We start from the raw sequence: 13,855 nt of genomic DNA, 5'->3' as shown, positions 1-13,855 counted from the left end.
TTGGATCTACTAATAGTTTTGCATTGGGACTTCTGCTGAAGGCAATCTGTTTTTTTTTTCTTTTGCTCAGTTGTTCCAAAGTTCTAAAGGTGTGTTAACAAGAAAGGAATCCAGAAAAAGACTCTTACAATAAAAACAGCAAATAAAAATCCAGTCCCACAGACTTTCTGATATCATTTACATGGTGCTCGCTAATGAATAAATCTACTTCTTGTCAAGATACCAAATAAATACCAAACAAGCATTACTTACTGGGTCGCCGCCAGATGCAAAAGAAATGGATTGCATATGATGATTTGCTATGATCTGCATTTGGATTAAAATAAAATTAAATTAAATTAATTAATGTAAATGCTGATCACTGTTATCAGTTATTTTTTAGATGTCCTCTCAAGAAAATAATACATGTGTATTAATTACTGATTTACTAACAGAGATATACGTATGAAACTTGCCATATACAGGAGTCTCTAGAGATTCCAATTTTCTATTTCTCTAAAGGGACCTTATCTGGTTTATCCAAAATAATAGCAATTACCAAAGTGGCATAACCTAGAGCAAATGATTAGAACTAATATGTCACTGATAAGATAATAATATGGTTTACTTATTGCTTGTTGCCTATGGGGCTGCAGCAGAATTAAAGCAGATCTATGGTCAAAATGTAAAGTCATATATTAATTTCCACATCGTATTTCAAATATTTGTAGGCTGCATGGTCTTTTAGCTTGTAAACTTGTGAAGATCCCCACACATTTGTTACCTTGAAGTCTGTGACAACAGTATTTACAACGCCCTGTGAGTAGGAACTGCTGTGTCACAGAATTCACAGGCTGCCTTCTGAACTACAGAGGTGCTGAGGGGAGGTGTTTCAAGAGGCGGGGTCAGTTGGAATCACTGTTTGCAAGCAGCAAGGTACCATGGGATATGTTGTCCTTAGAGAATGAAAGTAAACAGCAGAGGAGACGCTACAAAGCATGCTTGGAATCTAGAAAGTTGTGGAAAGAGATGGCCAGCAGTCAGACAGAGACAGAACTCACAACACTCAAGGTGATTCTTAAAGTAAGCTTCAATTGGATTTTCAGAAATAATTATTGTTTCATTAATATTACAATGCTGAATTTATCAAATTCAAGTGTATGCTGTGACCATAGATTTATACACAGACTTTTTTGTTTCAGGTTTTAAAGTGACTCCATTACCATAGGGTCACTTGTAAAAAAAAGTCTTTTCAGGCAGCCAGTAATTTCAAATCTTGCCACTTTGCTTCTCTCCAGCCACAACAAACATCACACATAGCCAGGTATGTAAGTACTTGTCCCACTGTATTCTGTGTTTCCTCTTGCTGATTTATGCATCACTACAGGACATCAAAGTATGCGTGGGGAACCACAGCATGTGGTTGAGGAGCAAGTAGTTGACACACCCTGAAGTGTCAAATATACCTGCAGCAAACAGTGGGCTTTGAAAGCACATTCTGCTGAAAGAATAATTATACATGATTTTCTTTTACACCCCAGGCTTTTATTACAAATGACCATGTGGTAACAGGGTGGCTTTAAAAAAGGTAGGGATGGGTTAGAGATGATTTGGATTTCATGTGAGAAGAAGCAGAGAAACCAATTAGTTAGACTTAGCCACTTAAGGGCGCTCAAGCAGTTAGGTGCTGGAATCCCACCCCACTGCCACATAGACCTGGATACTGCTCAGCTCTAGGTCAGATAAGACGCAGTAGGCATGCGTCCCAATGCTAATAATATTCAAATGGTGTGAGGCAATGACATACCTTTTGAGATGGAAGCGAGAGAGTAGCAAAAGTATGTAGGCATAGAAAACACCACCACCCGTCACACCCCCTTAAAGGAAGATTAAATGATTGGTTAAACCCACAAGTGCTTTTTTTTCAAACTACTATTCCTTTATATTGGCTTTTGAAATTTACAAATGCAGCAATTTGGAAATTGGATGAAATATTTAGCACTGGTAAACACGTTTTGTATAATAAATAGTGCATTTTATATACAACTATATAGATCAGATCAAAATGAGGGACAAATGAGGAGGGAAGAGGAAAAAAAGGACTTTGTTCCAAATCAGGGACAGTCCCTCCAAATCAGGGACAGTTGTGAGCTATGCAATGAGCTTTTGTTTCACTCATTGCCTAACTCCCAGTACTGAAACATGCATAATGCATTTCCCATTTCATCTTCACCCCATGTGGACTGGAAGTGAAAGCTGGTGCTTGCTGTGTAAGCTCATTTATATATTATACACCATTAGAGGGTTCAGGGTATCTGTATACCTATTGATTTATCTACACACAGTTAAAGTGGAGTTCCACCTATTTTTTTATGTTTGTCTGTGCTGCATGCTCTAATCTCATAGTGTTCAGAATGGACAATTTTTATTTAATTTGTTGCTTGTAAATACCTTTATTTTGTAGTCCTTCATTACTTCCTCCTCCTTATTTGCCTAGGCTATTTGCAAGGGTTTCTGGGATAGGCATCATGTTACCCAGTAGTCCTTGCAAACCTGACTGAAATCTATTACATTGCTTGTGCACTGAGCATGTGCAAAGCTGAAATCCAGGAAGTCATACAGTTTGGCTTCATGATGCCCACACTTAAGATGGCCACGGTCTATTTCTAGATTATAAACTATCTAAATGCTGTAACAACCTAACAAAACGGACCTTAGTTTACAGACTAACTTTACTAGAATACATTAAGCTTGTGTATTACAGGGGTATTTATATTTAAAAAGTGAAATTGTGGGTGGAACTCCCCTTTAATAAATGTTTGTCCTTGAGCAACAACTGATGGTGATCCAAAATTTCTATTTGCACAGGGATACTCTGGTAATGTTCACAAACGACAACAAGAATGAAAGGTAGAGAGGTAGAAAGATACAGACAATGATAAAATCCTATCATAGATTCTAACCTTCTACTTTCCCAAAAAAAAAAGTGCTGTTGTTGCTGTCTCTGTGCCCATTAGCAAGATTTATCATCCCCTTTTCTTTTCTTCTAGTATCTCATCAAAAAGTAAGAAAGTGAGGCTGGGTTCACACTGGTACGACTTACACTACGACTTTGGGAGTATATGTCGCATGACGTGTGTAAATCAATGGTTCCCTATGAGAGCTATCTTAACTGGTCCGACACAAGTCGATCCGACTTTGAAAAAGGTTCCTGCACTACTTTGGTCCAACTTTTGTCTTACTTCAGCCCATTGAATATCATTGAAGTCGGATCAAAGTAGGATCCTTGTCCTAACCATCCGACTTGTGACATCTGACAGTGATTACAGCAACAGTTAAAGGAATTTATGTCACTCTGGGATTGGTTAAAGGACAAGTCGTACTATCTCAAAGTAGGAGCAAAATCTTATCTTCTTCATGCAAGTCTGATGGAAGTAGGACCAAAGTAGGACTGATGTAGGACAGATGTAGCAGGGCAAAGTAGGATGACAGTCCTACAACAGTCCTGTCGTACCAGTGTGAACCCAACCTGAAGCAAAATCTCCCCTGTGGAGACATGCACGTGGTCCTCATTAGTGTAGTGCACATCATCTGAGGGAGGACTCTGGGTCCTTTGAGCCCTGTGCAAGCTTTCGATCATCTGCTCTGCCTGTGGGTGGAATGTCTATCTGATTTGAGTTGCCATCTACTTGCCATCTTTGAGGAAAAAAGGCCCTGGCTGGGTATTAGCCACAAGTGATTCAGCTTGTGCAAGCTGGTAAGCGTGCAATCTATGTGGTGGAGGTACACTCTGTGTTGTACTGTGACACACTACCACCACTTGGAGGACTCTTTAGGAGGAACATATATACTCTTTGCCTGCAAGGGTGGTGCAATCTCTATCTATGCTATCTGCTGAGGATATATCTTTCCAAGCCTCTTCATAAGTTTTTATTGGGACTCACTTTTATTCCAATTTTGATTCACTTATTGTTTTAGGCAATTTATATGTCTAAGGCCTCGTACACACGACCGGACATGTCCGCTGAAACTGGTCTGCCGACCAGTGTCAGCGGACAGATCCGATCGTGTGTACAGGCTAGCGGACAGATTTCCAGCGGACAAATGTTTCTTAGCATGCTAAGAAACTTGTCCGCTGGAGAGCTGTCCGTCGGACATGTCCGCTGGTTAGTACGTCTAACCAGCGGACAGAAATCTCGCGCATGCGTCGAATTGATTTGACGCATGAGTGGAAGCATTGAACTTGCGCGATAGAGAACGTTGGTGTCGTCTACGTCACCGCGTTCTCTGTCCGCGCGGATTTCGGTTTGATGGTGTGTACAGCCATCAGACCAAAATCTCCCAGCGGACATGTCCGATGAAAACGGTCCGGCGGACCGTTTTCATCAGACTGTCTGCTCGTCTGTACGGGGCCTAAGCGTTATAAACATTTATTCATTATTTTGTTTTTTATTTTTATTCACCAGTTATATTGATGTGAGAGTGCAGCTCTAACTACCATTACACGAATAAAAGCATAAGAGATTCAGGCCCCTTTTCACTCTCTTCAAAACTAACTGGCTAGGGATATCAGATTCCTGGCCTACCACTGTACTTTGGCTCCTTCTTACAGCCCCTACAACTTTTTATATCCTGTACTGACCTAGGAGCTGGAGGAAGGATCGCATTGTGCACACATAGTTCAGGCATCTCATATACCCAGAAAGTGCCAGATGTTGGGGATTTTTCAGCCAATGTAGTACCTGAAAATAGAAGGCAGGCAGCAGAAGGGGTATTGGCCCTTTTTTTGTAGGTATGCCTTTGGTTTGAGGTGAACAGATAGTGCAAGAGTCTCTTTAATTCTACCTAGAAAGTAAAATAACCCAGCTTCCTATTCCTTTCACTGTCAGAGAGCCAAGATGGTCACCTTGACTGTTAATGTCTTCCTGTAAAGGCAACAATTACGTACACTGATCTTAATCCAGTAATATTCGTTCAGTACATTTCTTCATTGTGTACATTAACTGAAGACATCGCCATTTGGGTTTTCTGCCTTGTATTCTTTTGCATGACAAATGTGTTTCTAACAGTTGCTCAGGCAACCAATGCCAGCCACAGCTAGCAGAAGCATTTTGCAAATGCTTTTCTTGTTCATTCATTGATTTCTTTTAGTTTAACCACTTCAATACAGGGCTTTAATACCCACCTCCATACCGGGCCTATTCTGGCACTTCTCTCCTACATGTACAAATCATCATTCTTTTGCTAGAAAATTACTCAGAACCCCCAAACATTATATATGTTTTTTTAGCAGATACCCTAGGGAATAAAATGGCAGTCATTGCAACTTTTTATCTTGCACGGTATTTGCGCAATCATTTTCCAACGACTTTTTTTTTTTTAAATGGTTTCATGAATTAAAAAATAACAAAACAGTAAAGTTAGCCCAATTTTTTTGTATTTTTTATTCTCTATGCCTCCCATCCGGCGCACAGCGATCATCTCTCCGGGCCCGTGATGGCACGGGAGAGCCCGGAGAAGCACCGGATGGCAGCGGGAGGGGGGGATGTCCCCTCCCGCCGCCTATAAGAATGATCAATCGGCGGAACGGTCACTATGATCGTTCTTATGGTGCGCAGGATCGCCGCCGGAACAAAATGATATCTGAATGATGACTCTAGGTGCAAGCATCATTCAGATATCACCGCACAAAGTACAGGACGTCATATGACGTCCACCTGGGATAAGAGATCCCCTTTTTGGACGTCATTTGACGGTGTGCAGTTTTGAAGTGGTTAAAAACCCAATGCATACAAGCTTGATTCAGGAAATAAGGGGTCTTTGGCTTAAAAGCAGTGTACACTAGAATATTATCTAAATAACCATGAAGATAAAAGGACTGTCATTAATCATACATTCAACATTCATTTTCATGTTTTTTTAACATAGTTACACTTATACATATCTTTATTATAAAGATACATTTCAGGCTCTGAAAGAGTTAAAGGATCACTAAAGGAATTTTTTTTATTTAGCTAAATAGCTTCCTTTACCTTACTGCAGTACTGGTTTCATGTCCTTATTGTTCGTTTTTGCTTTGAAGTAGCTGTAATTCTGCTGTGATCTCCACACTTCCTGGTTGTCTTTTTCCTTATAACCACAGTACTGGGAGCTTTTCACTGTAGATCTAAGCTGTCATTACTGTGTGTCTAAAACTTAACAGAACCAATCAGATTAATTTTAAAAACAAAACACTGCCCTGGATTTGTTTGTTTTTGTTTTGTGGGTCTCTCTAGTTCACAGGAACATGAAAACAGTTTAAAAGTGAAACTAACCTACAGGCACATTATATGATTGATTTTTTATCTATTTGTAATCATTTTTAAAAGGAATCAGTTAACTTTTATGTCTCTATACCCTGTAAACAGTCATTTAAAAAAAAAAAAAAAATTCCTTTAGTGACCCTTTAAGCTCCAGAAGGTTTTACCCCCTTCATGACCAGGCCAATTTTTGCTATTTGGCACTATGCTCCTTTAACTGGCTATTGCGCAGTCATGGAACATCGTACCCAAATTACATTTATATCTTTTTTTTACACCAACAGTGTTTTTTTTTTTTATCAGTAACTTATAGTGGGACTGTGATTAGCAATTTGACACTAACTGACACTGGGTGGGAACCAACTAACTGACACTAACATCTCCAGTGACACTAATACAGTGATCAGTGATAATAGTATACACTGTCACTGTACGAATGAGCTGGGAAGGGGTTAACCTCTAGGGGCAATCAAAGGGTTAACTGTGTGCCTAAACATTGTGTAATGTGTGCTGCTTTTACTAATAGATGAGTCCTATGTTGTTAGTAAACACAGGGTTCTGTACTGTGATTCGCTAAGCAGATCAACAGGCCCCGACCATTATTGGGCAGGACCTACTAACTGACTTGTGCTGATGACAGCACAGACCAGACCGCGCGCCCCCCCCCCCCCCCCTATCCGGAAATGCTGGATCACAAACACATATGTGATACAGTGCAGCGGGAGCACCCTGCTGCAGTAAAAAGGCAGTGGGAAGTCCACAATTGGTTAAATCCCTTGATGTTTTAATGGTCTCTACTCCCACCAAAAACAATAGCACCAGCATAGCATTACATAATTCTGGTAAAAATAGCTGTCATATTGGAGTTTCTCAGCAGGTGGCAAAATATCTAAATGAAGATTCCAATAAACAACGATTGTGACAGAAGATAGGTCAGTTGTGTCCAGAGCAACAGTTAAATTATTTTTTAAAAAAAGGGCATTCTCTTTAAGGCCTGGTTCACACATATGCAGGTTGCAGTTGATGCATATTCCAGGTGAATTTTGCGTTTTCAATACAAGTTTTTGATACATTAAAGTCTATGGAACCAAAAACACAACCTGCTGGTCCCTGGCCCTTTCCATAACATGCACAGATGTGAATGTGACCCATAGGAAACCATGTTAAATAAACTGTAGTGTAAGGTGACCAGATTTTTTAAATGAAATCTGAGGACATTTGTCTTTTACTAGTAATGGCGGCAATCGGCGACTCTCTGCCCGTCACCTCCCGCCTCACAGCCTGTCAAGTCTTACTCTCCGGCCACGGCTAGTACTGGGTGGGGAGTGGAGGAAGATCACTCCGCTAGTGAAGGCAAGGAGATAAGCAGGCAGGCGGCTGGCCGGGACTTGAGCCAAGGCAGAAGAACATGCGAGCAGAGCTGAATGGGCATGCACCCGAAACTGAAGAAATATTCCCTCCGTTCTGACTAGCACATGATTATCAGAAAGACACAGATAATGTGTAATTCAGATTTTCTTTTTTTATTCTGCACTGACTGTCTTTGAAATTGTCCCAGCCCCTGTTAAAATCCAATCCAGGGACTGTCCCCAGAAACCGGGGATGTCTGGTCACCCTACTGTAGTGTGTTTCTGCAAAACTGAAAATGCACTAAAAAATGCATAGGTGTGAACCAGGCCTTAAAGCAGATGTCCGCTGAAAAAAAAATATTAAAAGCCAGCAGCTACAAATACCGTATTTATCGCGGTATAACGCGCTCTGGCGTATACCGCGCACCCCCAATTTGGCCCCCAATCCTGTGGGAAAAAAAGATTTTTAGTTTTTTTGTACTTACAGTTTTGATGTCTTGCGCGGCGTCCATCTGCGGCCTCGTCGGGTCCGGCGTCCTTCTGCGGCTTCGGGTGTCCTCTTCGGCGGGTCCGGCGTCTGTCTTCGGCGGGTCGGGTGTCCATCTTCGGCGGGTCCGGTGTCCATCTTCGGCGGGTCCGGTGTCCATCTTCGGCGGGTCCGGCGTCCTTCTTCGGCGGGTCCGGCGTCCATCTTCGGCGGCGTCCTCTCGCATATAGCGAGCGCAGTACACTCGTGAATCTTCGGGCAGGCTCGGGCGCCTCTCGCACTGACGTCCTGTACGCTCAGGACGTCAGTACGAGAGGCGCCGAGACTGGCAGAAGATTCACGAGTGTACTGCGCTCGCTATATGCGGGCGCAGTATTCAAACTCATGGCGGGAAAGCGGGTATCGGCGTATATCGCGCACCCACGATTTTGCCCTGATTTTCAGGGCAAAATAGTGCGCGGTATACGCCGATAAATATGGTACTGCAGTTGCTGACTTTTAATAGTAGGACACTTACCTGTCCTGGAGTCCAGCGCCCTCCGCAGCAGAGGACGAGAGATCGCTTGTCACTCTGATGCCCCCCCGCCATCCTCGGTGAGGAAACCAGGAAGTGAAGCGCTCCGGCTTCACTGCCTGGTTCCCTAGGGCGCATGCGCGAGTCGCGCTACGCCTGCCGATTGGCTCCTGCTGTGTACTGGGAGCCGAGTGACGATGACGTCATGCCCGCAGTTTACCCGAAACTGTGTGGCCGGAAATGGGTGCAAATACCTGTCTTTAGACTTACCTGTCTTTAGATTTACGATACGCCACCGCAAGTTTTTGAGGCAAGTGCTTTATTCAGAAAGCACTTGCCTGTAAATTTGCGGCGGCGTATCGTAAATCCCCCAGCGGAATTCAAATTCCGCGGGTAGGAGGCGTGTAAAATTTAAATCAGGCGCTTCCCCGCGCAGAACAAACTGCGCATGCGCCGTCCGTCAAATTTCCCAGCGTGCATTGCTCTAAATGACGTCGCTAGGACGTTATTGGTTTCGACGTGAACGTAAATTACGTCCATCCGTATTCGCGAACAACTTACGCAAACGAATTCAAAATTCGACCCGGGAACGACAACCATACTTAACATAGGATACGCCGCATAGAGCAGGGGTAACTATACGCCGGAAAAAGCAGAACGCAAACGTTCGTTTCTGAATCGGCGTAACTACTCATTTGCATATTCCTCGCGTATACAAACGGAAGCGCCACCTAGCGGCCAGCGTGAGATTGCAGCCTAAGATCCAACGGTGTAAGTCACTTACACCTGTCGGATCTTAGGGATATCTATGCGTAACCTGATTCTATGAATCAGGCACATAAATACAACGGCCAGACTCAGAGATACAACGACGTATCAGGAGATACGCCGTCGTATCTTCTTTCTGAATCCGGGCCAATGTCCGGGCCAATTATGGCTCAGGGGGTTTAGTACACGCCCCACATTATGAAAAGGCCGCCGGCAGGTCGGCCTTGTGTATTGTGTTGCGGTGGTTAAAAGAGAGAAGACAGAGAGAGAGTGTAATTTTTAGTAGGTATATAGAGCAGGCAGGCAGGCAGGCTAGTCAGTTAAAGTTACAGTGTGTAGAGGATATATATGCATCCCAGGTGTTGTATATATATTTATACACTGTATAGTTTAGCTAGATCCTCACTTCCTAATTTACAGGCAGGCAGGTGATTGTGCTAGCAGCAATATTCTCACGTGGTGTACTGCCTGTGTCCTCTGCAGTGTGCACCTAAAGCTACGTGGTGTGTGTACTGCCCGTGTCCTCTGCAGTGAGCACCTTAAGCTACATGGTGTGTACTGCCTGCGTCCTCTGCAGTGTGAACCTAAAGCTACGTGGTGTGTGTACTGCCCGTGTCCTCTGCAGTGTGCACCTAAAGCTACGTGGTGTGTACTGCCTGTGTCCTCTGCAGTGTGCACCTAAAGCTACATGGTGTGTACTGCCTGTGTCCTCTGCAGTTTGCACCTAAAGCTACGTGGTGTGTGTACTGCCCGTGTCCTCTGCAGTGTGCACCTAAAGCTTCTTGGTGTGTACTGCCCGTGTCCTCTGCAGTGTGCATCTAAAGCTACGTGGTGTGTGTACTGTCTGTGTCTGTGCTATTTTTCTCAATGATTTTCATCCATATTGCAGGGACCAGACATTACATTAAAGCCGCAAGCAGTTTTAAATTATTTTTTTCTTATAGTAATCTCATTTTGTGCAGGGACAGTTCTAAACACGTGCCACTTCACAGGCATACTATAGACACCCAGCAGGTACGATATTTAAAGGAATTTTTCATTTTTTTTTTCACTTTAAGCATCATTAAAATCACTGCTCCAGAAAAAAATACCGTTTTTAAAACTGTTTTTTCCATTGATACATGTTCCCTGGGGCAAGACCCAGGTTCTCAAAGACGTTTTACGACAATAACTTGCATATTAGGCTTTAAAATTAGCACTTTTGATTTCGAACGTTCGAGTCCCATAGAGGTTAATGGGGTTCTAAATGTTCGCGCGAACGGACGGTCCGTTCGAAGGTTCTAGTGCGAACCGAACGGGGGGGTGTTCGGCTCATCCCTAGTCTCTGCCAGCGTTCTGCTCTTCTTCATCAGCCAGCTGGTAGTTGTAGTTTCAGATTATACAGCCAAGAGGGCAAATCCTATCCGTATGGACTACATGTCCCAAGAGGCTTTGCTTTGTCGTGTCTATAATTAAGAAAGTAACAGGGCATCCCGCACTGGAACACTAGATGGAACAATGCCAAACTGCGTCTTCTTATTGCAGGAATAGCTAGCTATCCAGCTCCTGGCTACATCAGAAAAACAAGTTTGTTTGTGAACAATCTGACTTTGTGTGTGCTTGCACTGTTCCGCCTGAGTTTCTGATTGGTCACCCCTTCCATTATGCCCATATAGGTTTTACATTTTTTGAGTGGCTATTTTTTTAGTGCATGCACATGTGATGAGTTCAGATGAGTTTTGCTGAGCATGGAGATTTATAAATATTGCTAAGTAATCATGTTCCAAATGTATGCACTTTTGAAGTAAATGTCCTTCAGTTGACACTCTCATTAATATCACAGAGTAGAACCTAAAGCCTAAGGCCCCATACACACGGGAGGATTTATCCGCGGATACGGTCCAGCGGACCGTTTCCACCGATAAATCCTCTCGAGGATTTCCGCGGATTTCTATGCGATGGAGTGTACTCACCATCGCATGGAAATCCGCGCTGAAATCCTCTGGCGATGACGTGTCGCGCCGTCGTCGCGATTATGACGCGGCGACGTGCGCGACGCTGTCATATAAGGAATTCCACGCATGCGTCGAATCATTACGACGCATGCGGGGGATCCCTTCGAACGGATGGATCCGGTGAGTCTATACAGACCAGCGGATCCATCCGTTGGGATGGATTCCAGCGGATAGATTTGTTTAGCATGTCAGCAAATATTCGATCTGCTGGAATCCATCCCAGGGGAAAAATATCCGCGGAAAAAGATCCGCTGGAGTGTACACACCATAGGATCTATCCGCTGAAACCCATTCGCTGGGATTTTTCAGCGGATGGATTCTATCGTGTGTATGGGGCCTAACTCTGGGCAAATAAAAAATTTTAACTGGAAACCATTTATGATTTGCTTTGCTGAAAAGCAGGTCCAAGTGATGATCAATATTTCTGTTGTGCATGCCTTTAAAGTGGTTGTAAACCCAGCCATAAAACTTGCACCTACAGGTAAGCCTAGATTAAGGCTTACCTTTAGGTGCAAGAAATATCTCCTAAACCTACACGGTTTAGGAGATATTTACAGTAATTACAGGCGCCAATGTCTACGGCGCATGTGCGCAGTAGACAACGGTGCAGGCGCACTGAAAGTGCAGTTTTTCTGCATAACCAGGGTTAATGCCGTATTCCCGCGCATGCGCAGAGATCTGTCGGTCCCGCGCACATTCGCGGGAGTGACGTCATCGCCGCTCCAGCCAATCACAGCGAGTGGCAAAAACAAGTATCTGCGAGGGGACATGGCGGCAGCAGGGAACAAGGAGGACTTCAGGGGCTTCGATTTCAGGTACGTGCCACATAAGGAGCTAGTTTTTCGGGGGGGGGGGGTTACTTCCTCTTTAATTGATTAATTGTGCACTAGTGTATGTTGCCCAAGTCATTTTTAAACTGATCAAGCAGCTTTTTCAGCATCCATTAGACCCCTTTCACACTGAGGCGTATTTCAGGTGTTTTAGCGCTAATAATAGCGCATAAATAACGCCTGAAATAATCCTGCTCCAGCATTCTCAATGTGAAAGCCCAAGGGCTTTCACACTGAGGCGAAGCGCTGGCGGGAGGAAAAAAAATCTCCTGCAAGCAGCATCTGTGGAGCGGTGAAGGAGCGGGGTGATTACCTAGAGACTGACACCTGCAGGGAAGTGGTGAAACTGCAGTGCAAAGCAGGTGTGCATAATGTGGACAAAAAAAGAGTTGACACAGTGGACTAGCAGGCAATGGTGCAAGATTGATGGTACATTCTGTCTTTTCTGTCTCCAAGCCTTGTCTAGATTTGCCAATACTGCAAGCGCTGTTCCTAAAGCTGAACTCCAGGAACTTAGCCACATTGAAAGATGCTCTTATTACTAGGGATTAAGCTCAACAAGATGCATGCCAACTTGTAGACTTATGTATTTAATTTACAATTTACATTTTTACAGAGTGCCAGGAGCATAGCTAACGCTATACTTTTGGCGTTGGCAGCTAAAGAGTCACAAGCACCACTGCGCCCGTCCCTCCCCTCCTCCTTCCCAATCACAGAGCACTTTATGTTATGTGAACTCATTCACAAAATACAAAGGCTCCTGTGAATATGCAGCAGAGGGTGCTTAGTGTGAGAAAGCAGCATCTTTGTTGTCAGAGTTCAGAGAGTGTAGCGATAGCTGTGCTCCCAGAGCTCCAGAAAACTGTCAGATGCTAATAACCTAGATAAGTCTACGAAGTGGCATGTGCCTTTTTGGACTTGACTTATGCCAACACATTTTACAAAGTGGCTGAATTCCTGGAGTTCAACTTTAAGCCACTGTGTCCAGCCAACCGATTCTGCATCATGTTTTTTCTAATTATTCTTATACTGTATGGGCCAGATTCACAGAATAGATACGACGGCGTATCTCCTGATACACCATTGTGTCTCTTGTCCTATCTATGCGGCTGATTCATAGAATCAGTTCCGCATAGATAGCCCTAAGATCCGACAGGTGTAATTGACTTACACCGTCGGATCTTAGGATGCAATACTTCGGCCGCCACTGGGGGGATTTCGCGTCGTATTCCAGCGTCAGGTATGCAAATGAGGATTTACGGCGATCCACGAAGGTTTTCGCGTCCGTTACGTCATCGCTAGTAATTCGTCGCAAAGTTACACCTGCTTTAACATGGCTTAAAGCGGAGTTCCAGCCACAATTTCACTTTCTAAATATAAATACCCCTGTAATACAGAAGCTTAATGAATAGAAATTGACTGGGGCCATCTTAAGTGTGGGCATCATGAAGCCAGACTGTATGACTTCCTGGATTTCAGCCTTGCAGATCTAGTACATGCTCAGTGCTGCACAAGCAGTGTCAGATCAGGTTTCAGCACCTGTGCTGTCCAAGTCACATGATTCTTTGAGACTGGGGAGTGCACAGACTCCTGGAAAGTTACACCCACTACATTCCCAGGAGTCTGTGCGGTGTA

The 13,855-nt window shown here is 43.7% G+C and overlaps 1 protein-coding gene across 1 annotated transcript in view; it reads right to left on the bottom strand.

Moving 5' to 3' along the window:
- SHC3 (SHC adaptor protein 3) overlaps positions 1-13,855 on the bottom strand; it is a 121,227-nt gene that overhangs the window by 23,905 nt on the left and 83,467 nt on the right. The window contains 1 exon segment of the mRNA XM_040355111.1: positions 253-306. Coding sequence (XP_040211045.1) covers positions 253-306 — 54 coding nt within the window.

The sequence above is a fragment of the Rana temporaria genome, chromosome 1 (assembly GCF_905171775.1).
Source record: "Rana temporaria chromosome 1, aRanTem1.1, whole genome shotgun sequence".
Taxonomy (NCBI): Eukaryota; Metazoa; Chordata; class Amphibia; order Anura; family Ranidae; genus Rana; species Rana temporaria.
The sequence above is the reverse complement of the archived record's forward strand: the minus strand, read 5'-3'. Positions and strand labels throughout refer to the sequence as shown.